Genomic DNA, 13,733 nt, shown 5'->3' with positions numbered 1-13,733 from the left:
GCCACTGCACTCAAGGGGGAATTACTTTGTGTGTGAATGTGCACCTTGTGAAAGATCAGAACACCATCACTACAATGGAATCAAGTGTATCTGCTGTTTGCTATATTTCTGTCAAGCAGGGAATTGTCTTCCGTGTTATCGTACATATTTTTGTGGAGGTATCTTACCATTTTATGACCTTTACTTGATAAGCCACTTGGCTTCTATATGGCGGTCGAAAGGAATGTTTATATATTGATTTGATGTCTGCTATATTTCTGACAAGCACGGAATTTTTTTTCCGTGTTATTGTGTGTATCTCTAGCAACTTGGCTCTGACACAGCCACTGGCAGGAATGAAATGTGTATATCAGTAGCGGCTTGCGGGGATTCCTGAAGGGTGGGGTTGGCACACGAGGGGGTGGCATTAATACATTATTAAAATTTATTAAAGAAAAATTAACAAAAGAAAAAAAAACACTTACCTTCTCCGCTGCGCGATGCTCCTCTCTCCCATGTCGTCACTCCAGGCACAGGCTTCCAGCCTGCCCTGCGCCAATCCTGAGGTTGCTCAGAGCTGGGAGCCTGTGCAGGCTCTCTTGCTGGGCTTGAGAGCCTACTGCACATGTATGTTTGGACGACCCCGCTACATGCGCAATGAGGGGGAGTTCTGTGCACTCCCCCTCAGTGCACGTCACCCCGGTGGCCCCACCCCTGTCAAAGAAAAGGATAATAAAAACAGTTTATTATCCTTTTCTTTGAAAGGTTTTGCAGCTGCTGGCGGGGAGCAATGCTCCTCCGCCCTTATGGAGGAGCCACCCCTGGTGTATATATTGATTTCCTTTTTAAAGCATATTACGATATGATACGATTCCATTATGGGACGGTCTGTGAATTGGCATTGACAGCAATGAAACGTGTATTTATTAATTTCCTTTTTATTCAAGCGCGTTACGATTTGACATGATTCCATTATGGGATGGCCTGTGAATTGGGATGCGATGTTTGGGGCACCAGCTTAAGAACATCAGGCATTTTGTATATATATATATTTTATCATGATGCTGATATTTTGGATGAAACTTGCCTTTTAAGCAGGATCATGAAATTACTAGTGATGTGTTTTGAACAGAATGTCATTTTAATATAGGTGACTTAGTTATGTTATGTAGTCTGTTTATTGTGTTTATGATGTGATTACGTTCTTTGAAGGGTAAAGGGCGTGTACCCACAGTGAATGTTTGCTTCGACAAAGACAGAGGTTGAAACAAGTCAGCTTTGTTGTGAATAATTCATTACATTCCAGGAGTACTAAGACGCAGAACGTGCTGCACACATACATATATATACTATGGGAAAAAGCTGCCACTCAAAGTGAAAGTATCCAGTGGCTCAAGTGGGTAGATAAATTGGCCTATATTTTGTGCTGTGGTGCGAGGGAGCATTATTTGACTGCCATTTGAAGAGACCAATGGAGGAAGAGAATTGACCGAGAGCCTCTATATTTTTATTTGTTTTTATGACACTTTTTGAAAAAACATGTGGAAAGCAAGACATCTAAAACAGTCCTTAGTCCTGACCTAAAAAGCACCCAGTGCACATGCCATCATGTGATCAAAAAGATGAGATTCATCAGGCTTTAAATCCACTAAGTAGCATATTGTTTAAATATTGATACATAAATTTTGTGTTTCTCTGCTTTTTCACTTTGAGTTGTTTGTATAAGTCTTACATCATCAGTCTGTGGCAAGAAAAATAAAGTATAGTGGTTTAGGTTTGTCATAACACAGCAAGACTCTGAAATCAGTCACGGCTCGCTGCCCTCTGAAGGGCCAGGGCAGGTGTGCCGAACCGGTGGGGGATTAGTGGGGGATTGGTGGGGGTCAGACTTTGAACCCTTTGGGTGCCAAGGACGTAACTGTTACATCCTCGGCTGCACCGTTCGGGTGCCGAGGACGTAACCGTTTTGTCCTGGACCTGGCCCACGGGGGAAGTGCTAGCGCTCTTACCCCCTCGTCCCCCTGAGCTCCCCCTGCCCCCCTTGCCTGGGCAGGAATGGAAGGAATATCACTTCCCCTTCCACCCCCACCCCAAACCTTCCCCCCACCAGTCACATCTGATGACGTAAGCGTGTGATCGCCTCCAGCGATCGCACGCTGCAAATGTAAAGCATTTCTCTTCCGATCAGGGCGTGGGGGCAGGCAGAGGACATTAAAGGAAAGACCTTTCCTTTCCTTTCATGTCAGTCTGAGCATTTCTGCAGCCCGATCGAGAAGCGATCGGGCTGAAGACATGCCCACTAGACACCAGGGATTTTGTGTTTATGTTTATTTATGTATAAGGGAAGCAGTCCTTTTGGCAAGGGCCACTCCCCAAAGGGGGGCTTTTTTTTTATTAGTCCTATTCTTCCCCCCTGGGGTCAGATCAACCTGTTTTAATTAGGCCAATCTGCCCCAGGGGGGGCAGAAGCCACTAGACACCAGGGTTTTTTTTTTTTTTAAACAAACAATGAAGAGGAGCGACCCCTTGAGCAAGGGTCGTTCCCCTGGGGGTTAATTATTAATGAGGCCAGATTGGCCTATTTTAATTAGGAATTAGGCCGATCTGCTCCCGGGGGTGGGGGGGGCAGAAGCCACTAGGCACCAGGGATGTATAAATATATATTTTTTTCTTTAGAGATGGGGTGTGACCCCTTAGGCAAGGGTCGCTCCCCTGGGGGGCACATTTATTTTAGGCCATTTCTGCCCCCCATGGGGGCAGATCGGCCTATTTTTGTAAGTCCCACCAGACATCAGGGAAGATTATTATTATTATTATTTTTTTAAACGAGGGTGAGGACATGGCTATACCCCCACCCCAAATAAATGGGGACAAAGTTGTTCTCCCCACTGGTGGGCAGGTGGGGCAATTACCCCAAATCCACTCCCCGTTGGGCCAAAAAGGAAACGAAATGCCAGGGAATTTAAAAATAAAATAAAAATAGTGGTGTAATGGCTACCAACCAGTATAGGGATGGTTATGCCCCCACCCCAACTAATGGGGGTAACAGTCTTTCAGCTCTCCCCCCGCACACAAAAAGATCTTATCCCAACAACAAGCAAGAGGACATTTGATTATTTTGGTTTTACATTTGGGCCATGAGAGCTTGTCGAACTCTCAAAATCGTCCCACTTGGAATGGTAAGGGCTGCACTTTTTGGACTTTGGGTCGCTGCCATGTAGAAAAATCTACGAGACCTAGACACATCTTAAAACTAAACATCTGGGTGAGTCCAGGGTGGTATGGTGATGTGCTTCACATACTCCTGCACCATATTCTTATCCACAGTGCCCTGCAAACCTCCAACTTTGCTTGAAATCACACATTTTTCCCACATTGTTGTGACGGAACCTTCCAGAATCTGCAGGAATCCACAAAATCCCTACTAACCAGCATTGTTGCATCTATACCGATAGAAATTCTGCCCCACTTGTCGGCATAAAAACATTTTTTTCCTCCCAAACTGCCCTTTTGGACCCACTTTGGTTCCCACTCAACATGTTTTTGGCTCTTCCCTGTCATAGGCACTTGGCCTACCTACACAACTGAGGTATCATTTTTATCGGGAGACTGAGGGGAATGTCGGGGGGTAGGAAATTTGTGCTGGTGCGGTGATCCCATACAGAAATGTGGGGAAAATGTTATTTTTTTAGCTAAATTTGATGTTTGCGGAGAATTTTGGTTAGGAAAACACTGAAGGATCCACACATGTCACACCTCCCTGGACTACCTCCGGTGTCTAGTTTTCAGAAATGTCTGGGTTTGGTAGATTTCCCTAGATGGATGCTGAGCCTAGAACCAAAAATGTAGGTGCCCTCCCACCACAAAAAAGTAGTTTTTTATTTGATAACTTTGTTGTGTCCACGTAGTGTTTTTGGGGCATTTCCTGTTGCAGGCACCAGGCCTACCCACACAAGTGAGGTACCATTTTATCGGGAGACTTGGGGAAACGCTGGGTAGAAGGAAGTTTATGGCTCCCCTCAGATTCCAGAACTTTCCATCACCAAAATGTGAGGGAAAAGTGTTTTATTTGCCACACTGAGGTTTGCAAAGGATTCTGAGTAATAGAACCTGGTGAGAGCCCCACAAGTCACCCCATTCTAGATTCATTCCCCTAGGTGTCTAGTTTTCAAAAATGCACAGGTTTGGTAGGTTTCCCTATGTGCCGGCTGAGCTACAGGCCAAAATCCACAGCTAGGCACTTTGCAAAACACAGGTCAGTTTTCTTTGGAAAAATGTGATGTGTCCAGGATGTGTTTGGGGGCATTTCCCAATGCGGGCACTGGGCCTACCCACACAAGTGAGGTACCGTTTTTATCGGGAGACCTGGGGGAACAATGGGTAGAAGGAAGTTTGTGGCTCCCCTCAGATTCCAAAACTTTCCATCACCGAAATGTGAGGAAAAAGTGTTTTTTTTGGCCGAATTTTGAGGTTTGCAAAGGATTCTGGGTAACAGAACCTGGTGACAGCCACACAAGTCACCCCATTCTGTGTTCCCCTTGTCTAGTTTTCAAAAATGTATAGGTCTGCTGGGTTTCCATAGATGCCGGCTGAGCTAGAGGCGAAATCCACAGCTAGGCACTATGCAAAAAACACATCAGATTTCAATGTAAAAATGTGATGTGTCCATGTTGCATTTCCTGTTGCGGGCATTAGGCCTAACCACACATGTGAGGTACCATTTTTATCGGGAGACTTGGGGGAACACAGAATAGAGAATGAGTATTATTGGCCCTCGTCTTTCTCTACATTTTTTCCTTCCAAATGTAAGACAGTGTGTAAAAATGGCATCTGTTTTTTAAATGCCCTGTAATTCACATGCTAGTATGGGGACCCCAGAATTCAGAATGTGGAACTAACACTGCTTCTCAACACCTTATCTTGTGCCCATTTTGTAAATACACAAGGTTTCCTTGATACCTATTTTTCACTCTTTATATTTCATCCAATGAACTGCTGTATACCCAGTATACAATGAAAACCCATTGCAAGATGCAGCTCATTTATTGGCTCTGGGTACCTAGGGTTCTTGATGAACCTACAGGCCCTATTTATCCCCGCAACCAGAAGAGTCCAGCAGACAAAACAGTATATTGCTTTGGAAAATCTGACATCACAGGAAAAAGTTAGAGTAAAATGTGGAGTGAAATGGCTGTTTTTTTCACCTCAATTTCAATATTGTTTTTATTCCAGCTGTTATTTTCTGTAACAAAAACCTTGTAGGATCTACACAAATGACCCCTTGCTGAATTCAGAATTTTTACTTTTCAGAAATGTTTAGCTGTCTGGGATCCAGCATTGGTTTCACACCCATTTCTGTCACTAACTAGAAAGAGGCTGAAAGCACAAAACAATAGTAAAATGGGGTATGTCCCAGTAAAATGCCAAATTGTGTTGAAAAATGTGGTTTTCTGATTCAAGTCTGCCTGTTCCTGAAAGCTGGGAAGATGGTGATTCTAGCACCACAAACCCTTTGTTGATGCAGTTTTTCGGGCAAAAAAACACAAGCTTTCTTCTGCAGCCCTTTTTCCCCATTAATTTTTTTTAAACGAAATTTTCACTGTATTTTGGCTAATTTCTTGGTCTCCTCCAGGGGAACCCACAAACTCTTGGCACCTCTAGAATCGTTAGGATGTTGGAAAAAAAGGAGGCAAATTTGGCGTGGACAGATTATGTGGACAAAACATTATGAGGGCTTAAGTGCAAACTGCCCCAATAGTCAAAAAAAGACCTAGCACCTGAGGGGTTAAAGGTCTGGCAGTGAAGGGGTTCATGAAAAAAAAAAAAAAAATGAAACCTTACCTCCTCTGTTGCCGCTGTGCCACTACTCTTTCCCTCGTCGCTCCAGGCTGCAGGTACAGGCTCCCAGCCTGCCCTGCCGTTCAACCTGTCGATGCTCAATGCTGCGTCCGGATTGGCTGGGAGTCCCTGCCAGGGCTCTCCCAAGCAGACCGAGAGCCTGTGCAGGCTCTCTCCAGCCCAGCAACTGTGTTGCTGGGCTGGAGAGAGCCTACTGCGCATGTGTGTTTGGCCGGCCTGAGACGGCAGGCCAAACATACATGCACAGTGAGGGGGAGTGCTGTGAACTCCCCCTCACTGCTCGTCACCTCCGTGGCCCAGCCCCTTTACCAGAAAACGATAAACTCAGTTTATTATCGTTTTCTGGAAAAGATTTTGCAGCTACTGGTGGAGGGGCGATGCTCCTCCACCCTAACGGAGGAGCCGTCCCTATCTGAAATAGATAGTTCTAACCCCTACACCCACAGTCTGGGCTCCGCTGGAACGAAGTGTGAGCTTGAATGAAGGGTGATGGCAGGGACCGCACACCTCTTAGCATTTGTTAGTGATATTTTGAAATCCTTGCAGAGAGGCTGACTGAGCCTCTGCTTTGGAACTTTGCAAGTGGGCGCTGAGTGAGCCAGGAGAGGTGAGTGGACTGGTCACTTGTCAAGTACCGCTAGACCTGCTGAGTATGCCACAACACATGAGGGATGCACAACACGAGTGCAGGGACACACTGGCCTCAAGGAAACTGGAGAGAAAAAAAATAACTTCTGGCAAAAACACAGATCTTAAAAGGTGACAACGTCTCTTCCGCTTTTATAAGGTAACTGACATTACAGTGACAAGGTGGTTAGGTTGACACCTGATGCACACAATCTTTGGAAGAAGATTGATATCAGAGGTGGCTCTCCTGTGGTCTGCAGAGAGATCCAGCCAAGGACTGCAGCCTGGCAGTAGCATCACAATAACTCAGTCCTGCTTCAGTACACTTGCCGACACCCATACCTACAAGCAATTGTAACAGAGAAGGAAATGCTAGATACCTAACCAAGCTGTCTCCCATTGGCTGTGCTTACTTTTATCTAGCAGCTGATTGGCTGCTGAATCTCAGACAGCTGCCAAAAGGTTAGGACAGAGATTGTTCATATCATTCTCAAAGCTAATAAGCGGTAACTACTACATCCACCTCTCAAGGAATCTTCCAGCTGTCCACTTGGTCCCCAGAAGCCCCAAATATATTTCCCCAGAACAAAGAGAAGACAACACACTTTAATTAGGTCTAGGACGTCACAAAATGACAGAAGGCAAAACGTCCCCTCGGAACAGCAAATTACATGGATCCTTTCTTTTTTAGCTTTTTAACCCGTGGACGTCTGGCCTTTTCTCGCCCATGTTATACCCGCACCTTTAATTTGAACTACAGGAAAACTAGTGAATGAATGTATACCACAGCTGAACAAGCTAACAAAACTGGGCTCTGAGCGCAGACCAACTTTATTGATCACGTTTCAAGTAGATTATTTAAATGGTGCACGCCATTAGCAAAAAAATATTATTTACTGAAGTCACAAAATATAGGTTTAAAAAAACAAATTGAAAAAAAGTCTCTTGCATGACTTTGCTTGAATGGTATACTATAGTTATAACCCAAAATGTAAAAACGAGAAAACTGGTTCAGTTATTGGGAACTAGGCAACCATAACTGCCCTATACACTGCTTATGATCGCACAAATTACATCTGGCATCATTAGGTTCATTGTTGACATCATATATCACACGGCATCATTACTTTAAAAGAAGCTGCACGGAGGGAGTACATCGGTCACCAAGTAGATGTCCTGTTACCGAACCCATAAGTAATCGTAAACTTGCCCCTCGACCATCAGGAACAACTTTCTGCCGGCTGTGCGGGCTAGAGCATGCAAAGCGAGGTTATTTTTATAACTTATTTTCTGGTTAAAAGTGTGAAGAAAATAAAAAGTGCGGACATTTCCTTCACTAGCAGTACACAAGCAGGGTCATTACACTCACTACCAATATCGAGTTACTTGAAGATTAAACTGTAGCTGGCAGGCTACGGCACCACAATGTTGGTCCAAGTGACCCTGTGATGAACACATAAAAACAAAACTGTATTTCCATTTACAATAATCCGCTGTGAAAGAGAGAAATTGATTGGGTCTTGTGAGCTCATTCATGATATCAAATGTGATGTATTTGTCACAAGTGATTATACTAATGTTATCGTATCACTGTATGAACAGTGCATTGGGAAAGGTTATTGTTGCAGAGTTTGATATAATCTGCAAATACACGTGAATTTGTGGGAGATTATTTTGTTTTCTAACACTTTAGTTGTAATCCGAGTAAACAAATGTATTAATACTGTACAAAGACAGAGCAGATTTCCATGTTTTTGTTATGACATATTAAGGTCCACCTAGCACGTGGCGTGGCTCTTCGGCCATAGATCTGGTCCACAGTTTAAAGTCACTGATATACTCAGTATGGAGAGCTCGCGATCTATCATTCCTGCATCGCACTATTCAGCCCACATATATAATGTCACACGTAGAATCTCAAAGGACAAAGACATGATACCTATGCATTAGAAATTCATGCTGTGGTACGCGAGCCACTTAATTTGTCGGCCATATTACACAATTTAAAACATTTAAACAGAACAGGTATTTTACGGAAGCAGTAATACGTTTTTGTACTATATCGTTAACTTAAATGGAAATATAACTTACAGTTCGCATCTTTGGTGCACAAGCCTTGCTTACAGTAATAATGAGCTTTCCAACATTCTGAGGACTCAGGCCAGTCACTTTCATGAGTTCCAGTAATGACACACACAACATGTCCTATAAGATAAATAGCAAGCTGTTTTATATCTTCATTGCGCGAGCGGCGTCTCAAATATTTCACGTTTTATACATGTATTGACTGACACTTCAATCCACATGCTTCATACGTCGATACACTATTTGAAGGAAACATGTCTGATTTACACGTATCAAGGACCTCATCATCATTGCTGAAAATGAAGTAGATATTAAACTCCTGCCTCTATTCAATTTGATAGCTGCTTTTAGAAGTCGCATTGCCTTAGAATAAGGTGGCTCTAAAAAGTCAGATGATGATACATATGTCTATTGTTCTGTGAAAGCTCTTAATCCAGGCCTCGCGTTTGATACCCATATTCCAGAGATAACTCATTATGAATGATGGAATTACTGGCCAGATAATAACTTGTAAGTATCGGATTTATCCAGCCTTCTTTCCTTGCCACAAAGGGACTGGATTTCACACAGACACTCCCCACTGACCCACCAGCTTTGGTATCCTCTTCTAACTTCTTGAATAGCATTTCAACTCTGCCACTACTTGACAGTAAATTTGCCTCATCTCGACCTTAGCTCACCTTTCTGGTGCACTGCCAGCCTCTTTGCTGCACAGGTGTCAGAAACTGGTTTTTTTGGATGTCTGGGGTATGAACCTTGGTCAAGCAGCAACCACAATGCTTGTCTGCATAAAGAACAAGTGCACCCCAAATTAACCTGTGTTCATCTTCCGGTAGCTTGGCACACAGCAGTCATGCTTAATTTGAAGGCAATGTGTAAAGTGTTTATGCAACACTTCAAATGGTAAAAAAGTGAAAATACCATACAAAAATAATCCCACTCTAGGTTAGAAAACTAGAAGTTAATTTAATAAATAAAACTAGACCAAAATGGCAAAAATCCAATCAGTAGAGTTGGCTGCAGGGACCCAGTTAGGCCTGCTCAACAAAAGTACCATAAATATTGATTGCACATCATTGTGGAGTCAGAGTCGAAGATGTGTCACGCAGCAGATGTGATGCACCGGTTCTGCGAGATTGCGAAGCTGCAGTGTGAGGTCCTGTTGCGATGACACAGAGAATCCGATCAATGGGTCTTGCCATGCAAAGGCCGGTCTCTGGGATGCGATGCGATGTGCAGTTGAGGCCATGCATCGTTTCCAATGAGCAGTGAGGCTATGATGCAGAACTTCAGCAGAGTCGAAGCAGCCATCGGTGAGAGGTGTCGGGACCTGATCAGGGGAGGCATTGTGCAGCGGCTGTTCTGAAGGCGATGCTTCTAACCCAAGATGCGGAATGTGGCCACAATGCAAATCTTTTGCGTTGGGACCAATCCATGCAGCAGCAGCGGTGATGCATCAGCCCCGCTCAGGGATGCACCACTCAACAGAAAGGATGCACCAATTCCACCATTAAGCACCTTAGGCCCACTTTCAAGGTTCCAGAACTGGGGTGGCACTACTGGACAGGGTAGACTCACAGCTGGCAGAATTCAGGTGCAACAGCAGGTTGGCTGGAAGTCTTATGTCCCTGAGACTTCAGATCGGGAGCCCAGCCAGAAGCCCATGGAGTCACTATGTGTTCTGGGTTGAAGCATGTCCAGTCCTTCTCATTCCCAAGCAAGAGGGCAACAGCTCAGCAAAGCAGGAGTCCAGCAGAATGCCAGCCCTTCACCAGCACAGCAGTCCTTCTTGGAAGGCAGAGTATCTACAGACCAAGAAGTGTACTGAAGTGGTGGTGTCGGACGTCCAGTTCTTATACCCAGTTGTGCCTTTGATGTGGGGGAGAACTTAAAGACATGCTTTTGAAGTGCATATGTATGTCCTGCCCTCCCTGCTCTATCACTAGACTAACTACAGGGGATATGCGCCCCTTTGTCTGGGTACAGGGCACAGTCTATTCCAGTTTAAGTGAGGCAGTGTCCAGCTCCAGCTAGTAGCATTTAAGTTAGAGGCCCTGGGCACACATAGTACATTTTACTAGGAACTGATAAGCAAATTAATTATGCCAGTTGGTTAATGCCAGTGTTACCATGTTTTACAGAAAGAGAACATGCAATTTAGCACTGGTTTTCAGTGGTAAAGTGTGCAGAATCCTAAGGCCAGCAAAACCAATGTCAGCAAAAACAGGAGGTCTGATGGCAAAACGTTGAGGGGAAACCATGCCAAGGATACCAGGTCTAACAATAGGCATCAAGGTAACAGCATTGAGGAACTGGGTGGCAGGGGACAAGCTGGGGCCTTAGCACTTGTTTTTAATATAGCACATTATAATGAAAAATATACTACAACAATCTTCAGAAATGTAAATATAGATTGATTTTGGAGAACAAGCCCCTCTAAATGAAAAAGGTTAAGATAAACCAATTCACCATAAACACAGAAGGAAAGACTAAACTGTGGGGAACTGGCACCCCATTGCACTACCCCCCACATTTTGCTAGGTTTCTGGGTGCAACTTGACTGGAGTACACTGGGATCCTGTTAACCAGGTCCCCGGTGCCAGTGTTCTTTCCCTAAAAAATTGCAAATGTACTTGTACAATTGGCAACACATTTAGCTGCCACTACAAGTCCTTACTAAATGGTACTTGGGTACCCAGGGCCTTGGGTACTAAGGGTAGGCCCCTGAGGGCAGCAGATAGGATTGTGCAACCCTTGAGGGTCATGCCTCCAGAAGCACACAACACTGTCATTGCAGGCTAAGTGTTCTGATGTATTCCTAAAATGATAATTCAACATGGCACACAGCCTGTGTGCTCTGTCCAGTTCACACTGCATACACAATGGTAAAGTCACTCTGACAGGCCTTCCAGCCCTATGGCAGGGTGCACTATACTCTATGTGTGGGGATATATGCAAGAGCAGTATGCCCCTACTGTGTCCCTGCCGAACCTGGGACATAGTAAGTGAACGGAGCAGCCATTTAATACTTGTGCTGGACACTGATCAGTTTGAGTTTCAAAGCTACATGATGGCTACTCTGCACCCTGGGTTGTTTTGGTATCAAACAACTCAGAATGATGAATTCTAACTAGTACCAGTATTGGATGTATTACAGAATATACCCAGGGGAAACCTTAGAGGTGCCAGTTGCAAAACCTAACCACCCTGGCATGGTTGTTGACCGGTCACTGCCAGCCTGCCACCGCCAGACAAGATTCTGGAACCCTGGGTTGAGAGATCCTGCCCTTGAACGTAACCCCCCCAAGCCTGCTGCTGCCTCAATTGCAAACCCCCCTCTTTTGGCGGGGCAGAAGCAATGGTGGGAAACAACACAAAGGACAGGAGGAGTGGTCAGCCCCAGCTTGCACCACCCCTAATGTGTTGCATGCAAGGTGACCCCTCCATTTCGTTTTCCTCCATCTTGCATGGAAGGAAAATAGTCAATCAGGTGTAGGCAAGTGACCTGTGCCCATAGTAAGTGGTCACTTTGTCGGTGTAGCCAGCCTAAGGTAGTTGACCCATTGGTCACTTCTAGGTACTCCCCTAAACACCCAATAATACAGTATTTAGTGGGCATCCCTAGACCAGAAAATCAGATTCCATGGACAAAAGAGGACCAGCAACAAAGAAGACCCAAAGCTCGAGAACTGAAGTCATGCTGCACCAAGAAGGCAGCACCAAACCCTGGCTGCTGCACCCAGACTCGACAGTCGCTGCTGAGGGGTTGCTTGGATATTGAACAGAATCTACAAACCCCCAGAGGACCTCCAAACTTCAAAAGTCACGAACGATCTCCCTCAAGAGTGAAGGCATCACTCCCCTGCAAACAAGAACCATAGACCAAGTGAAGGCCACGTCACTGACCGGCTGCTGACCAAGGAACTGGATGCCGCAGACAGACTGACAACAAACCCTGCAAGTGTGCCAAATTTGGTGGCACTGTGCCCTCCAGGAGCAGAACCACACCATTGCAATAGGAAGTGGTCACCTAACAGTGGACAACAAGAAGAACAGCCAGCTCCAGACTGAAAAAGGATGAGAAGGAAGTCCCAGTTGAGGGACTTCAGAAACCACCAGGACCTCCCACCAAAGTGTCCCTGCAAGCGACCCTCAAAGTGACCTACCCCATGCTTCCAATGGCACCTTTGTGCACAGCTCCTGGCTTACCGATTCGCTCTGCACCTGGCCATCCTGTGCCCTGTCTTTTATATTCATTTTAAAATTATTTCTCTATTGATTTTTATGGAGCATAATTACACACTAAAATACTATTTTTGCGAAACTTCAAAAAATCATAACTTAAAAAGTACTTACCTGATATTGATGATCTTGGTCTTAAAGATTTGATAAAAATCTGACATATTTTTGTAAATTGGTCTTGAGTTACTTTTGAGTGTGTCTTGCTTATTGATACTGTGAGTACAACAAATTATTTACACTTCTCAAAGAATAGCTTAACTGCTCGACCAAGCTACCACCTAAATTTAGAGTATTAGGTGGTCTAGATTTTACCTCTGTAAACCAACGTGTGGTTGCCTGGATTCTATGCACAGTGTGCCTAACTTTGCACACTACAGAGAGAGCCAGCCTCCTTCAAAAACCAATATGAAATCAGAGAAAGAAAAGATGAATACTAAAAGCAGAGTAAGAAAAGAGATTATAATAGCAAGCCTGGACTCCACTTAGGCAGAATTATTAGTTTCTGAGAATTCACTATTTCTAAACATCATATGCATGTGATCTCAAAAGAAAACCAAAGGGAAAAAGCATTTCAGCAAGCAATAAGCTAAAATAATCTTTTTATATGGCACCAAGACCATTCACTAATCAAAGCTTATTCACTTTTTGGTCCCCATTTTTACCTGGGTCTCTTGTATTGACTGGAACACAAGGAACCCCAGGCCCACTTCACCCTAGTTAGGGTGCATCAGGACATGGGTCTCATGCAGATGGTGTCACTGGAACCCAGCTATACTTGGCTGATTAATTCTAACTAGGTAAAACTAGTCCTAGGTTGCTTATGTTCCAGTTCAGGGAACACCAGGCCTCGCAGTTCGGGCTTGATGGTTCCATTGGAGCAGGGTCAAGACTGATTTGCATATGGCTAAATCCAATCTGAGATGGCAGAGTGTGCTTAATAA

The 13,733-nt window shown here is 44.5% G+C and overlaps 1 protein-coding gene across 1 annotated transcript in view; it reads right to left on the bottom strand.

Moving 5' to 3' along the window:
• RAD51B (RAD51 paralog B) overlaps positions 1-13,733 on the bottom strand; it is a 259,728-nt gene that overhangs the window by 125,784 nt on the left and 120,211 nt on the right. The window contains exon 3 of the mRNA XM_069207689.1: positions 8,557-8,670. Coding sequence (XP_069063790.1) covers positions 8,557-8,670 — 114 coding nt within the window. The remainder of the gene's footprint in view (positions 1-8,556; positions 8,671-13,733) is intronic.

Source organism: Pleurodeles waltl, chromosome 9 (genome assembly GCF_031143425.1).
Source record: "Pleurodeles waltl isolate 20211129_DDA chromosome 9, aPleWal1.hap1.20221129, whole genome shotgun sequence".
Taxonomy (NCBI): Eukaryota; Metazoa; Chordata; class Amphibia; order Caudata; family Salamandridae; genus Pleurodeles; species Pleurodeles waltl.
The sequence above is the reverse complement of the archived record's forward strand: the minus strand, read 5'-3'. Positions and strand labels throughout refer to the sequence as shown.